Here is a 26,328-nt window from a genome sequence, read left to right on the forward strand (position 1 = left end):
TAAGCCATGACTAGTTAAGTCTGAATATCAACTTAATTGGCCATGTGCTAGGCAGCATGAAAAACATGGTTATTCAATGGCAGTCACTACAAAAGGCCCGGCATTAAATATCTAAGTTGAACACTGGCGATGAACAGTCAAAGCTGAAAATTGGGGGGGGGGGGGGGGGGGGGGGGGTAGAGGAATATATTTCACTTACATTATTCACAGACACATTGTACATTTTGCTGAAATTTTGCTTTAAATTAGGTTACCAAACTAAGAGGTCCTTTCACTTAGCTGTAAGAAGCACTAAAATGCACTTACCGGAGGTTAAAATGCATCATCAGGCATCCCGTGGTAATTTTGAGATCAGTGTTTGGGGGCAGAGCTTAGGCACAGCTATGTTAATCAGTTAGCTTGTCAGCACTGCCGCATGCTAACTGATTAGCACAGGATTAGAATGTGAACCCTTACTGCCTATAAAATAGGTTCCAGTAAGGACTCACACACTAATAACGGCTATGCACTAATGGGGAAATTAGAGCGTAGCCATTATTGGAAAAATAGAAAATTCTGCCTTTTACCCGCAGCGCTAAAACTGGCCTCGGTGTGCTGGAAAGACGTGCGTTGGGGCTACAGCAGGTTACTTGTTAGCACTGCTTGCTAAAAGGGCTCCCGATTCAATAAGTCTTTGGATTATTCATCTTTTTTAGGACCATACATAGAAAATATTTTTTCCCATTGACACAAAATGAATGAAAATCTTGAATCTCAATCTCCAAAGGTACCTGGGTTTTTTTTCACAGATAAAGAAATATCATTAAAAAAATGAAACATTCTTTTCTGGACTTCACTTTTCAAAAGTGATAATCCGTTAGATAACAGCTTCTTCCACTAATTTAACTGTTTCTGCTTTCTGTGAAGCTGTTATACTGAAGTGTGCTTAAACTTGCAAATGCTAATTCACAAATCAGAAGTGTTTTTACTGTGTTTTATACAAGCATTTGCATGCTAACAGCATTTTTAATGTTAGTACTTTAACTTCTGGGAGTTTATATGCAAAAGCTCCACTAAATACATAATTAGGTAAAGCATCTCATTCCCTTTTATCTTAGAAATATAGGGAGCCTTTTACAAAACCATGCTAGCGTTTTTAGCTCACGATAAAAATCTTCTGGTTGTAAATTTATTTATTATTTATTTATTAGGATTTATTTACTGCCTTTTTGAATGCCGAAACACCCACAGGAATATAATAGGCATTTACCAGCAGCTGATTTTTACCACGAGCTAAAAACGCTACTGCAGCTTTGTAAAAGACCCCCATAGTTATATGCTATTCTCAAAGATATTAGCATGCAAGAAAATTAACTGAACATTGAGAAGTGTAAAGTATTCTACAATTAATTCCCTATGGGAGTCTTTTACAGAACCGCGGTAACATTTTTAGCACATGGTAGAAATAAGCTGGTAGCAAATGCCAAAATGGCCATTATATTCCTATGGGTGTCTCAGCGTTTACCGCCAGCTGATTTCTACCATGAGCAAAAAACACTACTTTGGCTTAGTAAAAGACCCCTATATAATTACTTTACAGGTTTGGGTTCATTGCATGTCATTGATATTGCCTGTTGGTGTACATAATTTACATACATTTGTTTGAGTACTTGATCTATGTTTTTAAACATTAGCAAATTGGTCTCTTTACCTTACCTATTGCTCAAAATAATCATGGTAACCAAACAACTTACTGATTATATAAACAAATTCACAATATTACATGAATCACAATCAGGATTTCACCCCCTTCATAGCACTGAAACATTACTAATTACCCTCCTAGCCAAATTCAAGCAGGAAATAGCAACATGCAAAAGCATACTTCTCCTCCAATTCGACATGTCCAGTGCGTTCGACATGATAAACCATAAAATACTACTAAGACTCCTACATTACTTCAGGATTGGCGGACAAATACTTAGTTGGATGAAAGGTTTCCTAACCACTAGAACATATCAAGTGAAATCAAGCTCAAACATATCAACCACCGTGGAAAGCAGAATGCGGAGTACCTCAAGGATCACCACTATCACTGATCCTTTTCAACCTAATGATGACCCCACTAGCCAAATCCTTATCCAACCAAGGCCTTAACTCTTTCATCTATGCAGACGATGTCACGATATACATTCCTTACAAACGTGATCTGTCAGAAATCACCAACGAAATCAAGCTCAGCTTGAACATCATGGACTCATGGGCAAACGCATTTCAATTAAAACTCAACACAGAAAAAACACACTGTCTCATCCTCTCATCCCAATACAATACGAACAAACACACAAACATAAACACCCCAGATTATACCCTCCCTATCTCAGACAGCCTGAAAATTCTCGGTGTTACAATCGACCGTAACCTCACACTTGAGAACCAAGTGAAATCTACAACAAAGAAAATGTTCCACTCAATGTGGAAACTCAAACGCGTGAAACCATTCTTCCCGAGAGAAACATTTCGCAACTTGACACAATCAATGGTACCTAGTCATGTAGACTACTGCAAAGAACAAATGATAAAGAAACTTCAGACCGCTCAAAACATGGCAGCCAGGCTTATATTTGGAAAAACGTGATTCGAAAGTGCCAAACTCCTCCGAGAAAAACTGCACTGGCTCCCAATCAAACTATGTATTGCTTTCAAAATCTGCACCCTGGTTCATAAAATTATCTATGGCAAAGCCCCAGGATACATGACAGACCTCATAGACCTACCAACCAGAAACACAACAGGATCAACATGAAGATACCTAAATCTCCACTACCCAAGCTGCAAAGGACTCAAATACAAATCAACCTATGCATCCAGCTTTTCCTACATAAGCACACAACTATGGAACACATTACCAAAAGCCGTGAAAACAACTTATGATCACCTAAACTTCCGGAAATCATTAAAAACTAACCTATTCTAAAAGGCATACCCTACCGACCCAACTTAAATGCTTGTACCCTGCAACACAACGAAACCAAAGCTCGTAATGGACATATAATAACTCTTCCTCTCTACGATTCTCTTCCTCTCTACGATTCCTTAATGTGTCTGTACACACAAACTTTATTCTACCACCACATTACTGTATTTGTTCATACCGGAATTGGCAAACGCCTTTACGGTACAATGTAAGCCACATTGAGCCTGCAAATAGGTGGGAAAATGTGGGATACAAATGTAACAAATAAATAAATAAATACAGACACAACTAAATGACTGTTTGGGACCATATTTTTGATAACTGTAGGCAGAGTATATATTTACCTGTCCTGCTTTTGCATTTTCACACACAAAAGTTTCATAGTATTTAGCAAATTCTGGAGCATGGTCATTAATGTCTAAAATCCTGATGAACACAGGAACATAGCTGGTTTGCTTTGGATTGCCTAAAAAGAGAAATTGTTAACTATATTATGTGATTTCAAGGCAAAGTGAAACATTTAAATGATCTGTTCTTTCAAATTACTAAATTTATCTCTGTTTAGGTAAAGGCATTTATTGAACAAAATAAAACCAACTCATGTTTTCAATTTGTTAATTTTTGTTTATATAGGGGATTTACATGATAAAATAAAGATCAAATTTGCTCTATGTGGTTATTTTTGGCATATGCAGTATTTTACTTCTTTTTGGGCTACATCTATTACACCAAGAGGGGCATAATCGAAAGGGGTGCCCAAGTTTTTCTGAGGACGTCCTCGCAGGACGTCCCAGCGAAGGGGCAGGGAAACCCATAGTTTTGAAACAAGATGGGCGTCCAACTTTTGTTTTGATAATACGGTCAGGGACGCCCAAATCTTGAAATTTAGGTTGTCCCTAGAGATGGTCGTCCTTAGACTTGGTCGTTTCTGATTTTCGGCGATAATGGAAACTAAGGACGACCATTTCAGAAACGAGCAAATGCAAGCCCTTTGGTCATAGGAGGAGCCAGCATTCGTAGTGCATTGGCCCCCTGACATGCCAGGACACCAACCGGGCACCCTGGGGGGCACTGCAGTGGACTTCATAAAAAGCTCCCAGGTACATAGCTCCCTTACCTTGTGTGCTGAGCCTCCCCAAAACCCCCCACCACACCCCAAAACCCACTCCCCACAACTGTACACCACTACCATAGCACTTATGGGTGAAATGGGGGCACCTAGATGTGGGTACAGTGGGTCTCTGGTGGGTTTTGAAGGGCTCACATTTACCACCACAAGTGTAACAGGTAGGGGGGATGGGCCTGGGTCCGCCTGTCTAAAGTGCACTGCACCCTCTAAAACTGCTCCAGGGACCTGCATACTGCTGTCATGGAGCTGGGTATGATATTTGAGGCTGGCATAGAGGCTGGCAAAAAATATTTTTAAAATTTGTTTTGAGGGTGGGAGGGGGTTAGTGACCACTGGGGGAGTAAGGGGAGGTCATCCCCGATTCCCTCCGGTGGTCATCTGGTCAGTTTGGGCACTTTTTCATGGCTTGGTCATAACAAAAAAAGGACCAAGTAAAGTCGTCCAAGTGCTCATCAGGGATGCCCTTCTTTTTTCAATTATGGGTCGAGGACGCCCATGTGTTACGCACGCCCAAGTCCCGCCTTCGCTACGCCTCTGACACACCCCCGGGAACATTGGTTGTCCCCGCAACGGAAAGCAGTTGGGGATGCCCAAAATCGGCTTTCGATTATCCCGATTTGGGCGACCCTGGGAGAAGGACGCCCATCTTCCAATGGGCATCCTTCTCGTTCGAAAATAAGCCTGCAAGAGTTTCAATTGGGTCTTTCCCAGATAATGCATAATGATTCATGACTGCACATGAGTTTCTTTGGTTTGATTTTATAGAAACATGAATCACAATTAGCTGATTGACTGCACAGTCAGAAATGTATGAAACTGATTTTAATGTATGGCATCATCAGATACATAGGGGCCCTTTTACTAAGGCACACCTAAAAGTGGCCTGCGCTGGTGTAGGCACATGTTATGGACACACGCTGGTCCATTTCCTCAGAACGCCTGGAAAAAAAGGCATTTTTTTGTTATGGAAAATGGATGCGAGGCAAAATTAAAACCAGCACAAATCCATTTTTTGGCCTGAGACCTTACCACCACCCATTGACTTAGTGGTAAGGTCTCATGTGCTAATCGGGCAGTAAGCGTTCAAAGCATGTCAACTGCTGATTACCGCTCGGTAAGCACCATGTGGTAGAAAATAGAAAGTATTTTCTACTGCGTGTTTTGGGCACACATCAAAAATGGAATTACTTCCCAGGGCACATGGTAGTCGGGCAGTAGTGCCAATTTGACACACGTAGGTGCCTACGTGCCTTTGTAAAAGGGCCCCATAGTCTCTTGGCTTCTGCTTCCCATTATCCTTAAACATGAAGAAATTTATAGTAACCCATTTGGAAGTCATTACAAACTTTACGCCAGTTGCGTAGCCAGACCTCAATTTTTGGGTGGGCCTGGGGGTGGACTGGGTGGGCATGACCCACATATTTCCTCTCTGTCCATCCCCCTCCCGTAAAGATAAATACCTGGGCTGGCGGGGATCTCCAGGCACTTCCAGCTGAAGAATCTTCTGGAGGCCCCCAAGGCTTGAGAAGTCTCATCCCTGTGCCAGTTACCAGCGTGGTGGGAAGCAGCGTTCAGCAGCGTTGCGTGCCTGCCTTTTAAAATAATTCATCTCCCCAGGCTCCGCTGCATTTACTTCTTCGCCCGTCGCAAAGCGCTGCCGTTCGCACAGGCAGCTCCGCTCCCCTTTGCCGCGTCCATCCGGCCCTCTCTGATCCACTTCCTGTAGTGGATACGTAGGGCCAGATGGACGCGGCAAACGGGAGCAGAGCTGCCTGTGTGAACGGCAGCGCTTTGCGATGGGCAAAGAAGTAAATGCAGCGGACCCTGGGGAGACAAATTATTTTAAAAGGCAGGCAGGCAACGCTGCTGAACGCTGCTTCCCGGACCCGGCGGAGCTGCAGAAGAAAAGGCAGCGACAACAGCATGATGTTGGATGGGCGGGCCTGGAGGGAAAGTGGCTGGGCCTGGGCCCATCCAGAATCGCCCGTGGCTATGCCCCTGCTTTACCCTAGCTCAGACCGGAATCTCTGAGCATTACTGCTGTTACTTCTTACCAGTGGTGCAGTGGTTCCTGATTCTGATAGTACTGCTGCTGTTAAAGTAGACCCTGAAATATCAAAGTTGATGTTCCAACAAAATTCTGTGACTTCCACTCTACCACAAGAGAAATTACAGGAATGCAAAGGAGAAACACAGACAAAGAATACTGATAGAAACTTTGGAAAAATTAAGCAAAAGTAGCATACAAAAAGTAAAGGAGATAGATGAATGGGGACAAACATAAGAAAACGAGAGACCTAAACATAGTCAAGGAAATGGGGATAATTTAAAAGTCAGTTCTACACATAAATGTATAAAATAAAATGGTAAATTTTTGGGTGCCTCAAAATAAGGTAAGAAGTTATCAATATGGGCTACTGTTGTGTCTTGCTATTTTACTGTTAACCCCAGTTGTTAGGGGTCAATAACTGCAAAGAAGCCTTCTCCAGCATCACCCTTGACGAGATCACCTACTCAACAGCAGACAACCTGAAAATCCTAGAGTCACACTGGACCATAGCATGTCCTTTAAAAACAAGTGAAGAATGTCACAACCAAAATGTTCCACACACTGTGGAAATTGAGGCGCATCAGAAGCTGCTTTCCAAGAGAGATCTTCTGGATGCTTATACAAACCCTAACCCTAGCATGCACTGACTACTGTAACCACATTTATGCCAGCTGAAAAGATATTATTCTAAGAAAACTTTAAATGGGACAAAACACCGCCACATGTCTGACATTTCCTGACATTTTTCTTGAGTCTAAATGTCAGGAAGTATCCTCAGGAGCTTAGTCAAGATCAGGAGGCGGGGCTGGTGGTTGGGAGGCGGGGATAGGGCTGGGCAGACTTATACGGTCTTTGCCAGAGCCAGTGGTGGGCAGCAGGACTGGTGGTTGGGAGGCAGGGATAGTGCTGGACAGACTTGTACGGTCTGTGCCAGAGCCGGTGGTTGGGAGGCAGGGCTGGTGGTTGGGAGGTGAGGATAGTGCTGGGCAGACTTATACGGTCTGTGCCAGAATCAATGGTTGGGAGGTGGGGCTGGTGGTTGGGAGGCGGGGATAGTGCTGGGCAGACTTATACGGTCTGTGCCCTGAAGACCACAGGTACAAATCAAAGTAGGGTATACACAAAAAGCAGCAAATATGAGTTATCTTGTTGGGCAGACTGGATGGACCGTGCAGGTCTTTTTCTGCCGTCATCTACTATGTATGTTACTATGTCTGATCTACAGAAAATCACGTTTTAAAAGAGCCAGTCCACTGCTGCAAGCCTTACACTGGCTCCCCGTTCAGGCAAGAAAAACTTTCAAGCTCTGCACACTGGCATACAGAATCATTTTTGGCCTTGTGCCAGAATATATTTCAGACCTAATAACTCTACCGCAGACAACATACACACTGAAGCAAGGAACTACCTCACACTCCACTTCCCCAACTGCCAGGATAACAGTGATCATAATATGATCGGATTTGATATTAGCTTTGAAGTAAGTATAGATAGGAAATCAAATACGTCAGCGTTTAACTTTAAAAAAGGAGACTATGATAAAATGAGAAGAAAGGTGAAAAAAAAAACTTAGAGGAGCGGCTGTGAGGGTCAAAAATTTACATCAGGGGTGGATGCTGTTCAAAAACACCATCCTGGAAGCCCAAAGCAAATATATTCCGTGTATTAAAAAAGAAGGACGGAAGACCAAACGACAGCCGGCATCATTAAAAAGTGAGGTGAAGGAAGCTATTAGAGCTAAACGAAAATTCTTCAGAAAATGGAAGGAGGAACCAACTGACAATAATAAGAAATGGCATAAGGAATGTCAAGTCAAATGCAAAGCGCTGATAAGGAAGGCTAAGAGGGACTTTGAAAAAAAGATTGCGATGGAGGCAAAAACACATAGTAAACATTTTTTTAGGTATATTAAAATCAGGAAGCCGGCAAAAGAATTGTTTGGACTGCTAGATGATCGAGGAGTAAAAGGGGCGATCAGGGAAGACAAAGCCGTAGCAGAGAGATTAAAAAGGGAGTTTCTATGGGGGCAACCTGTGCCCCATCTAGAGCTTGACTTTATATGATACAATTTGGCTGTCTACCAATCCTTGGTCACATCTTTTGTTTAAATGGTATCGTTGCATAGGCAACATTTTTATGTTATGGATTGGTAAAGCAATCCAATTACAGCAATTTGTAGATTGGCTAAATACAAGAGATGTAAATATAAATGTTACGATGCAACAATCAGCAGCCAACTGTATTCTCGATATTTAATGATGGGCCATGTCAGGGCCCCGGTATGTTGGCCGCTACAATTTATAGGGTGCAAAATTCAGCCCCTAATCACATACTAGCACACAAAAAATTTGAATGTAATTTGTTTTTGAGCATTTTTTTCTTTTTCTCTTTCCTGTTGTCTCTTTTTGGTTACAACCATTCCAGTGATCAATTTTCATCTGCATATGTTTGCAACTGCTACCCTTCTAAAACTATGTAGGTGACTATTGCGTAAGAACATGTATTTTACTATTGTTTATGACTATGTATGTGACCAATGTTTAAAACTATGCATGTGACTATTGGTTAAGACTATGTACGTGACTATTGTTACCTGCCTTGGACAAAGGCGGGGTATAAATGTAATAAATAAATAAATAAGATGAACCACATAAGATAGGACTGCTTTTAATGCAGCCCAATTTAAGCAGTTATCTTATGCAGTTAAGGGTTGACCATCAGCACCTAACTGCATAATTGCCAACTCTGCCTCTGGAACACCCACAAGTTAGCCAGTTTTTGCTCAAGTGCCAACTGCAAATATTCAGCAGCACTAACCAGTTACTTACCACTGAAGATTTCAGTTAGCCATGGACAAGCAATTTAAATGGCCAGGACCCTCTCTGGGCCATTTAAATTGTTTTGACTATCAGGCAGAGAGATTTCAAGACATCTTTCTGTGAGTGTTTTGGGTAGTCCTTCAAAATATACATGCATTCCCTATTTTACAATGGATATGTACAAATGCAATAAATAGATCTACTTTAAGGACTTTGGAGGAGAACTTAAAGGAGGCATTGGGCTTATCTCTCAGGAATTTTAAACCTCCATAAAATGCCACAAGTTTGATTTTCAGAGCCTGGCTCCTTAATCAGTTCTCTGTGGTGCTGAATCTGACATGTGCATAAGTGGATCAGTCACAAACAGAAGAAACAACAACCTCTATGGATGAAGCACACCAGGCACAAAACAGTAGGGGAGACAAAAGAGAACCTCTGGCAGATGGTGTCCAAAACAGTCAGCATACTGTGTGAGAATATTTCTACTGCTGTTTCCCAGGGGCAAAGCTTTTCTCCCTGAGTGGACTGTTTCCCCACCTATAAACCAGGAGGGGAGGTTACTCTACAAATCTTTAAAAACAAATGATAAAGAAGCTATTTTTACATGAAGAAAAATTATGGTTTTGAACTACACTGGAAAACTACAAGGAAATCCAGATTGATCGTTTTATGGATTTTCTGGAAATGGAAATGACATGACAACTTTTTAGATCCCTGATGCAGGCCAGTATGGCTGAAACATGTCGGGTCTCCCTTGTTGTAGAATTATTTGGAAGATTTCATAAAGAGAATTTGGACACCAACTGCAAGAGGTTCTCTTTCATCTCCCAGGGGAGTGGTTTGGGGGGTGAGAGGGGACATTGCTCCCCCAAACAGCTTGCCTCCTCATTTTCTTTATCCGGCATGTCGGCATCTCTCTCTCTCTCCTTCCAACCCCTCCCTGCAGGGTCTGGTGTCACTCCTCCTCCTCCTCTCTGCTCTGCTCCCGCTGCAGCCTTTCCATCTTCCAGGATGCCAGCAGCATTAGCAATGTAAGCATGCTGCCTTTGCTCGGCCCGGAAGCCTTCTCTCTGCAGCGAGCGACCTGCCTACGTGGAAACAGGAAGTCACTTCCAGGCCGAACAAAGGCAACATGCTTACATTGCTAAGGCCGTCAGCCTGGAAGATGGAAAGACTGGAGTTGGAGCAAGAAGGGGAAAGAGAGAAAGCGTGACACTGGAGCTTGCAGGGGGGAGGGAGAGTGCGTGACACAGGACCTGATGACAGTGGTGGTGGCAGAAGCGGTGGTAGCAGGTGGGACGGAGGGATAGAGGGAGAGCGAGTGAGCGAGCGACGCCGGACTTGTAGGGAGGGAGGGAGGAAGGGTTGGTGACACCGGACCTTGTGGGAAACGAGGGAGAGAGGGAGGGAGAGTGACACCAACCCTGTGGGATGGAGGGAGGAAGAGTGGGAGAGCGACACCAAAATTGTTGGGGGAAGGAGAGGAAGGGAAAGCAATACTAGTCCTTGTGGAGGGAGAGAGGGAAGGAAAGCGATACCAGACGCTGTAGTGAGGGAAGGAAGGGAAGGCCGTACCTTGGAGGGAGGGGGAGCAACACTGGACCTTGCAAAGAGGGGAGAGGAAGGAAGGGCATGGGATATAGGGTAAGAGATATAAGGATGGAGCTGGGGACTGATAGGGTGATGAGATCCAGTGGAGGGTAGATGAAGGATAAGAGGATGGGAATGGGGGCTAAGGAAGTGGGTGAAAGATGGGGAAAGACAGGGGTTTAGGAGACTGGATAAGTGAGAGACAGAGGGATCAATAGTAAATAAAAGCTAGTAGGTAGATGAGAAGTGAAACAGAGACTAAGGTGAGAGAAAGAGGGATAAACACAAATAAAGGGGGGGGGGGGGGAGACATGAAATAAAATGAAAGGTTACTGTCAAATAGATATAGAGTAGGAAAGAAAGAAGCCAAGAGGAGAGAGAAGAAATGGAAACGCCAATGTGGAAAACAATTTAGAGAAGACTGACACGTGGAAAGTGGAAAAGAGACTGGCACCAGCCCAATTAGAAAAATAAAGTGCTTCGACAACAAAGGTAGAAAAGAAAATATATTTTTATTGAATACTTTTTAGGGACTGAGATGTCCCTGCTTTATGAAAAGTACACCTTTTCTATTTTTGTATTTTGCAGAGTGCAGTAGAAAATACATGTCTGTTTCTCTTTTACCAGTGTTTGCACTGCTTATAGAGTCTGGTTTTCTTGAGGGATATCTCTATTTCAGTTTTTCTGTGGTTCCCTGTTTTGTATAGTGATAAAAATCACTTACGTGGGGGAACAGATGACCATTATAAATAGTCTAGAACGGAAAAGACGGAGAGTAGTGGAAGGGTCTTTCAACATAGGACACTACTACTACTACTACTACTATTTAACATTTCTAGAGCGCTACAAAGTGTACGCAGCGCTGTACAAACACAGAAGAAAGACAGTCCCTGCTCAAAGAGCTTACAATCTAATAGACAAAAAGTAAAGCATTTAAATTTAAAATATTTAAGCAGTCAAGCACAAGAGAACAGTCACAGAAGGACAGAAGATGTTGAAGGGTGGTCAGTGTGATTAGGTGTAACTCTGGTTGGAGTAGTGGGAGAAGGTGATAGAAGAATAGAAATGGGTGAGGTAAAGTAATGAGTGGGTTGATAGGGAGGTTATATAAGACATGTCACTCTAGGGGTGGGTGGGTAGAGGGGTAGGGTGGGTAGGATTAAGTCTAAAGCAGGAGAAGGTATTCTCTGCAGCCTATCTGTGAGATGGAAAATGCTCTCTGAAGCTGCTGCTATAAGTTGTTAGTTTTCTCTCCCTGAAAGAGATCCAAGCCACACCCACGAAGTTCAAACTGTCAGTGGGGAGGGTGAGGGGAGGAAATGGCAGTGCTTGATGAAAAAGAGAGCTCAGTTTGATAGGAGATATACTATAGGATGTCATTCTGAGGCCAGGCTAAGTCTAAAGCAGGAGAAGGTATTCTCTGCAGCCTATCTGTGAGATGGAAAATGCTCTCTGAAGCTGCTGCTATAAGTTGTTAGTTTTCTCTCCCTGAAAGAGATCCAAGCCACACCCACGAAGTTCAAACTGTCAGTGGGGAGGGTGAGGGGAGGAAATGGCAGTGCTTGATGAAAAAGAGAGCTCAGTTTGATAGGAGATATACTATAGGTTGTCATTCTGAGGCCAGGCTAAGTCTAAAGCAGGAGAAGGTATTCTCTGCAGCCTATCTGTGAGATGGAAAATGCTCTCTGAAGCTGCTGCTATAAGTTGTTAGTTTTCTCTCCCTGAAAGAGATCCAAGCCACACCCACGAAGTTCAAACTGTCAGTGGGGAGGGTGAGGGGAGGAAATGGCAGTGCTTGATGAAAAAGAGAGCTCAGTTTGATAGGAGATATACTATAGGATGTCATTCTGAGGCCAGGCTAAGTCTAAAGCAGGAGAAGGTATTCTCTGCAGCCTATCTGTGAGATGGAAAATGCTCTCTGAAGCTGCTGCTATAAGTTGTTAGTTTTCTCTCCCTGAAAGAGATCCAAGCCACACCCACGAAGTTCAAACTGTCAGTGGGGAGGGTGAGGGGAGGAAATGGCAGTGCTTGATGAAAAAGAGAGCTCAGTTTGATAGGAGATATACTATAGGATGTCATTCTGAGGCCAGGCTAAGTCTAAAGCAGGAGAAGGTATTCTCTGCAGCCTATCTGTGAACAGATGGCCATTATAAATAGTCTAGAACGGAAAAGACGGAGAGTAGTGGAAGGGTCTTTCAACATAGGACACTAACGCAGGTAATTGTTAAACAGACTTCATTGGGCAGTTACCTGATAATGTCCTATGTTGGAAGATCCTTCCACTACTCTCCCTATTTTGTTTCATATGAGGGTCTGTACATGTTATGCATGGGCAACTTAGGTGAAGGATTCTGCTACCATGTAGTGTCTGTGTAGCAGGGGCGTAGCCAGACAACAGATTTTGGGTGGGCCTAGACAAGAAATGGGTGGGCACCAAGTGTTCTCCCCCCCTCCCCCACCACCAAAAAAAATATCTCAGCTGGTGGGATAACACTTATTTCCACCTTGGCAGTCTGTAGCAAACATGCGCTAAAAACTGAGAATGTGCAGGTGCCAGTATCATGGAGAGTAGCGTTTTTGTTACCATCAGGAGGAAGTCTTCAGTAGGCGGAGCTTGGGATCCCCACCAGCTACCACTAAACATGTGCTACTGTTGGGTGGGCCTGAGCCCTAAGTGGGTGGGCCCTGGCTCACCCAAGCCTACCTACTACTACTACTACTTATCTGGCTACGCCACTGCTGTGTAGGAATGTATAACAGTCCAGATTGTTCCAGTTTCCCAGTAGCAGGTGTTTGGGGGGGATGTTTTCTATGTGGCATGATATGAAGAGTTGCTGATAAGGAAGAAGAAAGAGCTGGGATTTGGAGAAAGCAAACAGAGATGGTGCTGTGTCAGGCCTAGGGAAAGTGCACTCTCCCCTTGCTAATTTGTGTGAATGTGAGGGGCATTTTATTAAAAAAATAAATACATTTAAAAAAAAAGCACCACCTGCATTGCTTTGATATACTGGCTTCATATTCAGTGTTTTAGTCTGGGGTGTGTGTATTTTTTGAAGAACCATAATGAATATGTATATATGCAAATGAGTATGCTAATAAGCCAAGACCCCCCCCCCCCAAATGAAATGACCAAACTATGCCCATGTGGTCTCTCTACTGTTGTGTGCCTGATGTGCATAATTGGTGCATCTTACACTCATGAATAGCAACATCACCACTTAAACATGCAGTAATGCTCCAAGGGACCGATGTTCAAAAGCTAACACCAGCGTTAAAGGTGATTAGAGCCAAACTAGTGTTCACTTTAATGTGTGCATAATATTCAGAGGGCTCTAGTGCAGGTATTAATGTGCGTGCCAAAGATGGCAGCAAATTGTATTTAAATGTTTTGAACTGGATATTAATAAGGTTACTTGATATTCCCTCCCAATACTCAGGCAATAGCGCAGAAACAAAATGCTGGCCTTAATGCTGAAAACGTGCCACCAGCATTGCAGGCTTTGAGGAGAGGATCTCTTCTAACATTAAACTGCTGGTTTTGTGTTGTTTTTGAAGAAGGAAGCCCTGCAGCCTCTAAGCACTGATAGTGAGAATACAACCATGTGCATGAGTGAAAGCGACAGTGAAAGCACACATTTAAGTGCAAACAGTTTTGGCGCTGATATGTGCTTACACTTTCTGTTTGCATGCACACAGGAGCTGCACTTACCACAAAACTTTTATATGTATGTACAAAGCACATTCCTTCCTCTTGCTTTTGGTTTAATAGCACACAGAAAAATTGAATGTAATTTGTTTTTGAGCATTGGTTAGCTTGTCTTCTTCACTGTTGTAAAGCAGAATAGTTTGTGCTGTTCGCTTAGCGTCAGAGCTTTGAGCATCGACACCCCCACACACCCCCACACACCACCACCACCACTTCCCCAAGTAAGGCTGCAAAACAATGGAAATAGCATAAAACATTGATGCACCCATAAAAACTTACTAATTTCAGTTGCTATAACTGTGAGATTGTGCCATGGCGATACTTCCCGGTCAAGTGGTTTTGACATGAAAATGGATCCATTCCCTGAGTGAATATTGAAATTTCTGTCCATGTCAGTGTTACGATCCACAGAATATCTGTTAAAATATGATTATGTGTAAAGTGTTAAATATACAGTTTTACAGAATAAAGCATATTAATAAGTAGGACAATATGGTTAAGTTATATGGAAAAGTACAAATCCAGCAGTTTTGAGTTGATCATCATAGCTGAAGTTGCAAATGTTTTTAGGCTTTCTAACATGTTGGGAAAATATATTTAAAAGAAAGATATGTTTACCTCACAGCAAAATAATGCTCCAAATAAAGAAAAGGTAAAGCACTGACTAGTGAAGCTAGCGCTGATTTTGAAATAAGGGGACTTCTTTGAAACAGCTCAATGAGCAAAAAATCAATCATGTCGGATTTTGTCCCCAGCCGGTAGTGGCGAAAATGCTCAGATGAGTATTTAAATATTATATGTAAACATATTATATCTAAAAAAACATTCAGGGGAAGATTTTGAACTATAAAGCAAAATACAGTAATTTAGCGAACAAACAATCTGTGGTGCAGATGAAGATGTTGGTGTTATAATCAGTGGCGTAGCCAGACAGCCAATTTTGGGTGGGCCTGAGCCCAAAGTGGGTGGGCACAAAATTTTCTCTCTGTCCCTCTCCCTTCCTCCCCCTATTCTCCACCTCTCCCCCAGCACCTCCCAACTCAAAATAGAAACAGAAACACTTTAGCTCATGAGGATCCCCAAGCACTATCAGCTGATTTCCTCTGAAGACGGCCAGAACTCCATTTTACCAAGCCTGGCAGGCTGCTTGAGCTACTGATGCCTGCACCCCAGGCATGCTTAGTTATTGGTGACTCGAGGATGTGAAGCGCTGCGTACGACTGGTAGCGCTATAGAAATGATTTATAGTAGTAGTAGTTACCGCCGCCTGCTAAGCTTAGTAGAAGGAAGCTTTGGCTGCCGTCAGAGGAGCTCCTCAGGTTATGGGGATTAGGGATCCCCGCCAGCCACAGCAAAGGTCAGGACTGGTGTTTGACATGCTAGGGTCCAGAAGAGAAAATAAACAAGCCCCCCCCCCCAACTCCCTCTTCTCCCTTTCTCCCCTCCAATCTCCCCACCTGCCATTGCAATCACACCAACAGACCCTCACCAAATACAGAACAAGTGATTACAAATTAGAAATAAAAATATGTAGACAAAAATTGAACTGGGAACCTTGGCATATACTGCAGGTTCTAAGTCAGTTCACACTTAGGACAATTACTACCTAAACAATTCCCACTGCTCCAGGGAGGACAATTCCTACCCTTAACAATCATGAAACATCACAGTCTTAAATTTATCTCTTTCCCTTTCCTCTTCCAGATAGTGTTTTATTTATTTATTTTTTTTGGGGGGGGGGGGTAATGCCCTCCCCCCCTCCACACACACTCAAATATTACCTTTAACACGCCACACCACACCAAAAAAATTAAAATAAGCCAAAATCCAAATTAATACAGAGCATAAAATATTATATATAAAAACTTACACAAAATATTTCCAACACATCCATGACACGCAACGACACTCCTCATAAAAAAATACGATGCATAAGAACCCCCCCCCCCCCCAGCAAAACATCAACACAAAAAAAACAAAACTACATGCCAGTAAGAACTAGCCAGGGGGGAACAGACCTAGGAGGGAACTGTCCAAGCAGGAATTGGTGGGTGGCAACTAGCCGGATACCATACTGCAACAATGGAGAAATAAAAATAGAAATATATGTCTTTTTCTACTAAACACAATAAAGTGACATCCACTATGCACATGTCTCAAGCTATCATATTTCAGTTAAGATTCAAAATAAAATGCCTTTTCTACCTTTGTTGTCTGGTCATTTTATTTTTCCATCATGTTGATCCAGTTTCTCCTTTGAACTTTCCTGTCTTTCTGCTATTTCTCCTTCAAGCAGCTTCCGTCCATTTGTCTTTTTCTCCTCTCTTGTTCCATTCCCTCACTTCACTTGCCTCTGACATATTGACCTTTCCATTTTAGCTCTTTCCTCTCTTTTTTTTTCTTTTCTGCTCTCTGCCCACCCAAATTTTATCCTGTCTAACCCCTTTTCCTTTCTTTTACTTTTCAGATACCTGTCAGATTTCCATTTCTTTTTCACCCACTAGTTCTCCTAATCCCCATCTCTCTACTTCCCCAGCCATCCATTCCCTTCCATCTTTAATCTATTCCCCATTACCATGTTTCTTTCCCCTGTAATCACCATCCTCCTCGCGTTCATTTCCTTGCCACCCCCTTGGCCTCTCCCCAATGGTTCCACCTTTCCCAGTGTCTCTTTCCCTCCACCCTTCTAGCCCAGCATCTGCTCCCTCTCTTCTCCCCACCCTTCACCCCCTCCCAGCATCTTCCTGTCACTTCTCTCTTTCCTCTTGCCCCCTCTCCCGTGATCCAGTGTGGCCAGGATCTCCCCCATTCCTTCCCTCATGCCCAGCACCCCCTCTCTGTGACCCGCCCCTCCCTGTGGCCAGAATTCTACCTGTCAGAATTCTGCCTGCCAAGCCATCCACCCCCCCCCCCTCCCTTCAGCTCTCTAATCTTCTTCACTGCAGCGGCTGCTTTCCCCTGCTGGAGTCGGACCTTCATTACTGCTTGCCTCCAAGATCCATGGGGAGATGTCATCATCCATTTCTCAGACTGCAGCGCGGGACCAGCCACATGCCCGCTAACAGCTTTGCAGCATCCCGACTCCCTCCCCTTAAGATACAAACTTCCTGTTTCTCTGTATCGGATTCGAAAACAGGCCATTTGTGTCTTAAGGAGTGGTACTTAGATTCGGAACGCTGCACAGAGCTGTTAGCGGGCAAATGGCTGGTCCCGCGCTGCAGTAGAATGAATCCCCAAGCACTATCAGCTGATTTCCTCTGCCATTGTTCTTCGGATGCTGCAATTTCGTTGTCTGCTGAGATGACGTGTGCAGCTGGGAGATCGCTGCTGAAGCTGCAACAACGGAGGAGGGATAGTGGCTGGTTTTCTGCTGGGTGGGCCTGGGATAAAAATGGGTGGGCCCAGGCCCGCCCAGGCCCACCCGTGGCTACACCCCTGTTCCAAGATGGCCGACCTATCCAGGAGAAACACCACCAAAATAGCCGGCTATCACTGCCGGACCGCGCCTCGCCGGCGAATCGGCCGCTCAGGCCTGGAACCAGGTGAGGAACGTAACAAAAGCACAGGAAAGGGACAGAGACAGAAATATTGTTGAAAAAAATAAAAAGTGCATTAGGCTTGGCAGAGTAGTACAATTGTGCTTGAGAGACAGGGGCAGTCACACAATCTTAGGTTTCAAATCATATTATTAGCAAATATTCAGATCCTTTTACACTAACAAATGTTTACCACAGCAAAAAAAAAAAAAAAAAAGGCTTATTGTGGGGCCCTAAGGCATCCAGCAGTAAGTTTTGGATGTGTATGTGCTATCCCCACACTACAAAATAAAATATTTCTTTTAGCACTTGGGGCAAGTCTGGGGGTGGAGAGTGGGCATATTCTGCGCTAATTGGCTAACATCACATTGCTGCATGCTAACCTATTAGTGCATTCTTAGTGTGTGAGCCCTTACAGCCTACCTAGTGGATGGCGGTAGGGGCTCACGTGCTATTGGCCATGCGCTAATGGGAAAATTAGCGTGTGGCCATTAATACTGAAAATAGAAAAATTGCCCATTTTACCCCAGTGGTAAAAATGTCCTTAGACCTGAAGAAGAACGTTCTAAGGCCGCTTTTTACCACTGTTTGATAAAAGGGCCTCTTTATTTGAAAAAAATGTAGATCCCAGATAGACTATGCCTAACTCGAGACTGCCTCTACTTCATGAAGCAGATGGAAGCCTAGTTCTTCTCCTAAGCCTTCAATACATAGGGTGACTGACTATACATCACTCTGCACCTGAAATAACTTGTTGCACGAAAACAAATAGGCAGGGATTCTCAAAATCCAGCATGGAATAGAAAAAAGATGTGAATCGCTAATAGCAATGTTGAGAAAAAATAAGGTATTCACCACATTATTTAAAATAGGCCCGATGCGGCCATGTTTTGCCCTCTTAAAGGGCTGTGTCAGTGGCTAGCATATAACAACCTAGTGGTGCAGTAAACCCAATTCCACCTACTGGACTAAAACAACTCCTCTCCTCTTCATAACTTGCCACACAACATCTTGTCCCCATCCATATATCTGCACTTGGCCCCTCGACTACATAGTACACTGTATTGTAGAAAAAGCATTAGCATCAAACCTATGGGCTCCTTTTACTAAGTGGCAGTACCGCTCACTAATCTGGAACTAATGCCGGGCTACCACAGCAGCCCGGTGGTAGTTCCCACCCCTAGCACGCCATTTTTGACGCTACAAAAAATAGTTTTGATTTTTGTAGCACTGGTGCTTACCCAGAGGTAATTGGGCAGTGCCACCCACTGCCGGGTTACTACCGGGTTGGCACAGGTGTCCTTACCACCACCTCAGTGGGTGGTGGTAGGTCCTTCCCCCCCCTCCCCCACCTGAAATGGCTGCATGGTAAGTGGTTCACTTACTGCACAGCTATTTCTTTTTTTAAAAAAGACAACCTTTTACCCGCTGTGGTAAAAAGGGGCCTCGGTGTTCGTCAAAAACACACGCTGATTCCAGTGCAGGTCCCCTTGTACCACAGCTTAGTAAAAGGGGCCTTTGTTATTTGAATGTTCTAATATGTGCTTATTAGGTGTTTAATTGGTATTATGCTGACATCGTATTATATCTATGTTATTTGAATGTTTGTCCATGCTGTCTAGTATGTTATTGTTTGTATTGTATTGACACATTATATTTCTGTTATATGATTGTTCCACAGTGCTGTTAAATGTGTAGATTTCTGATACTGATTTATATTAGTCCTATTATTAGGTTTAAATTTGCCATTTCTAAGCTTACATCATGTGGGGGCTCCTTTTACTGGAGTGTGCTGATGGATTTAGCATGCACTGGCATTTCACATTGAATGCTGGGAAGCTGATAGGAATAAAATGGGCTTCTTAGCATTTAGCTTGCGCTGGTCATTGGCGCATGCTGGGTCCATTGGTACACCTTAGTTAAACAAGGCCTTACTGAATGTATGTTTATATTTGGTCATTTTATTATGGCTATGCTGCTAAAATTGTAAAATTTATGTTAAAACCATATCTGCTGTACACCGCCTTGGGCGAATCTCTTCATAAAGGCGTTTTTTAAAAAATCACAGGAGGGGAAAATGCTGGGGAAAGTAGATAAATGCCTAGCCATGTGCAGTGACTCATTGTAGGGCTGAAAAGCCTGTCTAAAAAGTAGGGCCATATAAAAATAACACAGTGGCCCAATTGCAGGGCTGGCCCTTTCTCTTGGAGTCGTGGTTTATAAATTTGTGTTAAAGAAAAGAACAAAAAAAAAAATCCCTATTATATATACGTAATTGCATGGAAAAAAGAGAACATGAGTTTGAAATATATTTTTTTCTGTAACTGATATCATGAAATAATAGGATAATCATTGTCTAATGATATCAGTTAATTGTCTGATGTACCTGTTGCAGAAAGAAGTTATCTTGAGCATTCTATTCATTTGTCGTTATGCATCATTGGTATGCATAACAAGTGAACCATAAAGAGTGTATTCATTAGCTAATGTGGGGATAATTCTGTATAGCTTTTTCATCATGTAAGAATGTTTGTCACAAAGGAAAGAGGGTTTTTTTTTAGATAAAATTATATGGCTGCATACTTACAAAAAGTTCATTGCACTGAAAGAAGGCACCTATTCTTACACAATCTGTGTATATTTCATAAGTACATAAGTATTGCCATACTAGTACTGACCGAAGGTCCATCAAGCCCAGCATCCTGTTTCCAACAGTGACCAATCCAGGTCACAAGTACCTGGCAAGATCCCCCAAAAATAAAATACATTTTATGCTGTTTATCCTAGAAATAAGCAGTGGATTTTCCCCAAGTCCACTTTAATAATGGTCTATGGACTTTTCCTTCAGGAAGCCATCCAACCTTTTTTTTAAACCCTGCTAACTAACTGCTTTTACTACATTCTCTGGCAATGAATTCCAGAGTTTAATTACACGTTGAGTGAAGAAAAATTTTCTCTGATTTGTTTTAAATTTACTATTTTATAGCTTCATTGTGTATCCACTAGTCCTAGTATTTTTGGAAGAGTAAACAAGCGATTCTCGTCTATCCTTTCCACTCCACTCATTATTTTATAGGCCTCTATCATATCTCCCCTCAGCCGTCTTTTCTCCAAGTTGAAGAGCCCTAGCCACTTTAGCCTTTTCTCATAGGGAAGTTGTCCCACTCCGTTTCTCATTTTTGTCGCCCTTCTCTGTACAGCTGCGGTAGGGCTACCCTGCAGGTAGTGTGTGCCAAATAAACCCTACCGCTAGGTAGCACGGGTACCCGGCAGTAGTTCCAAAGTTGACACGTGCAGTTTCCCACTGTAGAAAATAATTTTCTATTTTCTACCACAGGGGGCATTCCCAGCATTGCTGCATGCTGCCTTATTACCGCAGAAGTATGAGTCCTTACCGTCAAATAAATTGGTGGTGGTAAGGGCTCAGGCAGTAAATAGCCATGCACTACTTTTAATATTAGCGCACGGTCATTTACTGCCCTATTTTAAAAGGCCTTTTTATCCACCATGATAAAAAATGACCCAGTGTGCGCCAATTTCACGTGTCCAAACTAGTGCAGGCCACATTTTACCACAGCTTAGTAAAAAGGGCTCCTATGTAACTCTGTAAGTCTAAGTACTTTGAAAATACACCTCTATATTATAATGTGTATTGCTATTTGAATATTTTACTTTTGTTATTATTTATTGCCTACAGTATGTCCAAATTATCCTTTCTGTACTCTACACTGGGTACATTTATTTAAAAAGGTAGTAAATAAATCCCAATGGATACATACATTTTTTAAAAAGAACAAATTAGGCTTGACCAATGAATTCCCAGCAGATGGCATCAAAGACACAGCAAAGACAGCGATTCAGGGATCTAAGTTAATCAAAGTACTGCAAGAGCTAAAGACAACTGATTACAGATACCTACACTGAATGATTAAATTGGTTCATTTAAAAATAAATATATAACAAAACAATATGGGCCAACACAACAGTGAACAAAGAGCCTTTATTGTCATTACATCGGGGCTGTTTATTGTGGTGGCAGCAGACCCTATACAATATTCAGACCAATGCCTGGTTAACTTGTCGCATAAAGTTAAGACACCTGTTTTGCTTTCCTATCTTTATGTGCTTACCTAGGCGTCCTTTTACTAAGCTGTGGGGGCCACTTTTCCTGTGCTCCAAGGCCCTTTTTTACCACAGTTGGCAAAATGCTCCCCCCACCCCACACACACAAATGGCCATGCGATAAGATAACTCTTACAGCATGGCCATGCAGCGGGGAGCTCTTACCGCCACCCACTGAGGTGGCGGTAAGGGCTCCCGCAGTAACCCAGTGGTAACCAGACAGCATATGGCGATGTCCAATTACCATCAGGTTAGTTTGCGCTAGGGGAAAAGAAATTCCAATAGCACTGGAAATGGCACATGCTGCAGACGGAACTACCACAGGTGGCCACATTGAGCTAGCAGAAGTTCCTTTTTAGCATGCAGTAAGCCTGTGTTGGGCTTACTGACGCTTTGTGAAACACCTGCTGGCTAACAGTTAGAGGCCTGAAAATTACTACTAACCAGCTAAGTTTCCTACCTGCTCTAACTCCAACCCTAGACTACCTCAAATTAGCTGGTTTTAGCATAGGCAGTTAAAGGAGATATTCAGTGGCACTATCCAGTTAAGTATAACTCAGGGGCAGTATATTAAGGTTTAAAAAACCTGAAAGCTGAAGAGCTGCTGAATATCCCCAGATAGCCCTGCACAAATTATTTAAATGACCAAGAGCATCTCCTGTCCATTTAAATCACTTTGAATATCAACCCCATTATATTTAATTATACCATGCTTCCTCCTAAGTCAGTTTAAAAACTTTCTTTGAATAATCTATATTTTTGCACTATATTTTTCAGATCTAGGAGGCATGATAGTGAATAGGAAAGAAGGAGACTAAGCTTTTTGCTTTATAGGGATACAATCTTCATTCTATTGTTATTTTATTATTTTTTTAAATTTGTTTTCTTACTCTCATTAATTGTTTTTTTCCTCCAATACTCAGTCAGTGGTGGTGAGTGTTTTGCTGCTCACCAATGGCAATTATTCCCAGATATTCAATGCTGGGCTCTGGGCTTCAGCTTTGCATATACACATAGGCGTAGTTTGACTGTTTCATTTGGGGGGGCAAAAAAATGGGCGGAGCTTATTAGCATATCATTTGCATATATACATATGCAAATGAATATGCTAATATGGAGGAAGGAAATGAAATTTACAGGCAAAATATCACAGATGCACATTTCAAAAAGCTGATATTTCAATTAATAAATTATGAATAAAATAAACTTTTATTTACCTTTGTTGTCTGATCATGTAGTTTTTCTATTCGCTTTGATCCCAGTGTCTTCTGTTTTATGCAGTGTCTTCTTTCCAGTAGGCTTCCCTCTGCTCCCCACCCTCCCAGTCCCATCCATCTCTTGCTCCTTCCCTCTGCTCCCCACCCCTCCCAGTCCCATCCATCTTCTGTTCCTTCCCTCTGCTCACCATCCCTCCGTCCCATCCATCTCTTGCTCCTTCCCTCTGCTGTGCCTGACCTCTCCAAATCCCATCCATCTCCTGGTCCATCCCTCTGCTCCCCACCCCTCGCAGTCCCATCCATCTCTTGCTCCTTTCCTCTGCTCCCCACCCCTCCCAGTCCCAACCATCTCTTGCTCCTTCCCGCTGCTCCCCACCCCTCCCAGTCCCATCCATCTCCTGCTCCTTCCCACTGCTTCCACCCTCCCAGTCCCATCCATCTCCTGCTCCTTCCCACTGCTTCCCACCCTCCCAGTCCCATCCATCTCCTGCTCCTTCCCACCCTCCCAGTCCCATCCATCTCCTGCTCCTTCCCACTGCTTCCCACCCTCCCAGTCCCATCCATCTCCTGCTCCTTCCCACTGCTTCCCACCCTCCCAGTCCCATCCATCTCTTGCTCCTTCCCTCTGCTCCCCACCCCTCCCAGTACTATCCATCTTCCCTCTGCTCCCCACCCCTCCCCCCCGCGCGAGGTCCAAGATGGTGACTCCGTTTACCCCCTCTCTTCCTCCCTCCCTCCGGCGCAGGCAGCAGTCTTTTCCAGCGTTCCTGGCAGCTGTAGCGATATACACGCTGCCTTCGGTCTGCCCCGGAAGCCTTCTCTTCAAGTTCCTGTTCCCACCTATGCGGGAACAGGAACTTGAAGAGAAGGCTTCGGGGCAGAGCCAAAGGCAGCGTGTACAACGCTACCGCTGCCAGGAACGCTGGAAAGACTGCTGCCTGCGCCGGAGGGAGGGAGGAAGAGAGAGGAGTAGACGGAGACGCTCCTCTCCGTCCGCTTGGCTTCCCTGCCCTCTCTGTCTGCGTCCCGCCCGAAAGGAAATGACGTCAGAGGAAGGCGGGACGCAGATAGAGAGGGCAGGGAAGCCAATCGGACGGAGAGGAGCGCGTGCCTGCATGTTTTTTTTTTTTTTAACTAATGGCGCGGCAGCGCCTCGCGTCGTTTGGGGGGGCACTGCCCCCCCTCGCCCCCCCCAGTCTACGCCTATGCATATACAGCTTTTTTTGAGCTGCCTAACATACAGGCAGTTAAGTCAATATTCAGCCCTTGACTGCATAAACCAAACCACTTAATGATAAGGCTTGATTTAAATAGTTTACTTGTGTGGAGAGGGGCTGAATATCAGCATTCAAACCAACTCCACCCCTAAAAACCCCACGAGTTAGCTGCTTTTGAATTTGATGCTAACTGGTCATTTTCACCGACGATAGCTGGCTAAGTGCCACTGAAAATGATTGGATAGCCACACCCAAGCGATTTAATCAGTTAGCAGCCATTTCTGCCCAGTTAAATCACTTTGAATATTTGCTGGAATATTTTTAACTATTTTAGCGTCCTGTTTTTGAAGACAAGTTGGGTGAGACCATTATATATAGAAATGTAATCGTGTGTCTGTTTTCAGAACTTCTGAATTTGTCAATGATAAAACATAATTACCTTGGGTAATATACATATATATATATATATATATATATATACACACACACACACACACACACATTGGTCCTGCAAAGGGCCTGCACCAGCTCAAATTGATTCAGAATGCTGCAGCAAGACTCATAGAAGGTTGCAAGCAAATGTGACCACATCACACCATATTTGCAAATACTTCATTGACTACCAGAACACAGAACAATACAGGGCTAAATTTAAAACTGTCTGATCTTCAAGGCCCTTAAACGAAATGGCCCTGAGTACCTGAAGAGTAGGATGAAATTTGCTTTCACTTTCAAAAAGGTAAGCATAGGAAGTCAAATATGTTAGCATTTAACTTTAAAAAAAGGAAGCTATGATAAAATGAGAAGAACGGTTAAAAAACACTTAGAGGAGCGACTGAGAGGGTAAGAAACCTACAACAGGCATGGATGCTCTTCAAAAACACCGTCCTGGAGGCCCAGGCCAAACATATTCCACGTATCAGAAAAGTAGGACAAAAAAATCAAACGACAGCCAGCGTGGTTAAAAAGTGAGGTAAAGGAGGTTATTGGAGCTAAAAAGGAATCCTTCAGAAAATGGAAGAAGGAACCAAATGAGGAAAATAAGAAGCGGCATAAGGAATGTCTTCAGATGCAAGGCGCTGATAAGAAAGGCAAAGAGGGATTTTGAAAGAAAGATAGCGATAGAGGCAAAAACTGATAGTAAAAATATTTTTAGATACATTAAAAGCAGGAAACTGGCAAAAGAATCGGTTGGCCCGCTGGATGGCCAGGTTGTAAAAGGGGCAATCAAGGAAGACAAAGAAATAGCAGAAAAACTAAATGATTTCTTTGCTTCGGTCTTCACCGAGGAAGATTTGGGTGGGATACCGGTGCCGGACAGGGTATTCGAAGCTGAAGAGTCAAAAAAACTTATTGAAATATCTGTAAATCTGGAAGACATAATGGAGCAGTTCTGCAAACTGAAGAGTAGCAAATCTCCTGGACCGGATGGTATTCAACCTAGGGTACTGATAGAACTAAAAAATGAGCTGGCAGAGCTACTGTTATTGATTTGTTATTTATCCTTAAAATCGAGCGTGGTATTGGAGGATTGGAGGGTGGCCATTGTAATGCCGATATTTTAAAAAGATTCCAGAGGAGACCCGGGAAATTATAGGCCAGTGAGTCTGACGTCGGTGCCGGGCAAAATGGTAGCGACTATAATCAAGAACAAAATTACAGAGCACATTCAAAAGTATGGACTAATGGGACAAAGTCAACATGGATTTAGTAAAGGGAAGTCTTGCCTCACCAATCTGCTGCATTTCTTTGAAGGGGTAAACAAACATGTGGACAAAGGTGAGCTGGTTGATATTGTGTATTTAGATTTTCAGAAGGTATTTGATAAGGTCCCTCATGAAAGACTACAGCGGAAATTAGAGGGACATGGGATCGTAGGTAGTGTCTTACTGTGGATTAAAAACTGGTTAAAAGATAGGAAACAGAGAGTAGGATTAAAAGGTGAATATTCGCAATGGAGAAGGGTAGTTAGCGGGGTCCCTCAGG

At 43.2% G+C, this 26,328-nt stretch overlaps 1 protein-coding gene across 1 annotated transcript in view; it reads right to left on the reverse strand.

The window, feature by feature from the left end:
* The window catches only part of LOC115460245 (cadherin-9-like), a 253,498-nt gene that overhangs the window by 49,391 nt on the left and 177,779 nt on the right, over positions 1-26,328 (reverse strand). The window contains exons 7-8 of the mRNA XM_030190055.1: positions 14,530-14,666; positions 3,301-3,422 (exon numbers count right to left, since the gene is read on the reverse strand). Coding sequence (XP_030045915.1) covers positions 3,301-3,422; positions 14,530-14,666 — 259 coding nt within the window. The remainder of the gene's footprint in view (positions 1-3,300; positions 3,423-14,529; positions 14,667-26,328) is intronic.

The sequence above is a fragment of the Microcaecilia unicolor genome, chromosome 1 (genome assembly GCF_901765095.1).
Source record: "Microcaecilia unicolor chromosome 1, aMicUni1.1, whole genome shotgun sequence".
Classification (NCBI taxonomy): Eukaryota; Metazoa; Chordata; class Amphibia; order Gymnophiona; family Siphonopidae; genus Microcaecilia; species Microcaecilia unicolor.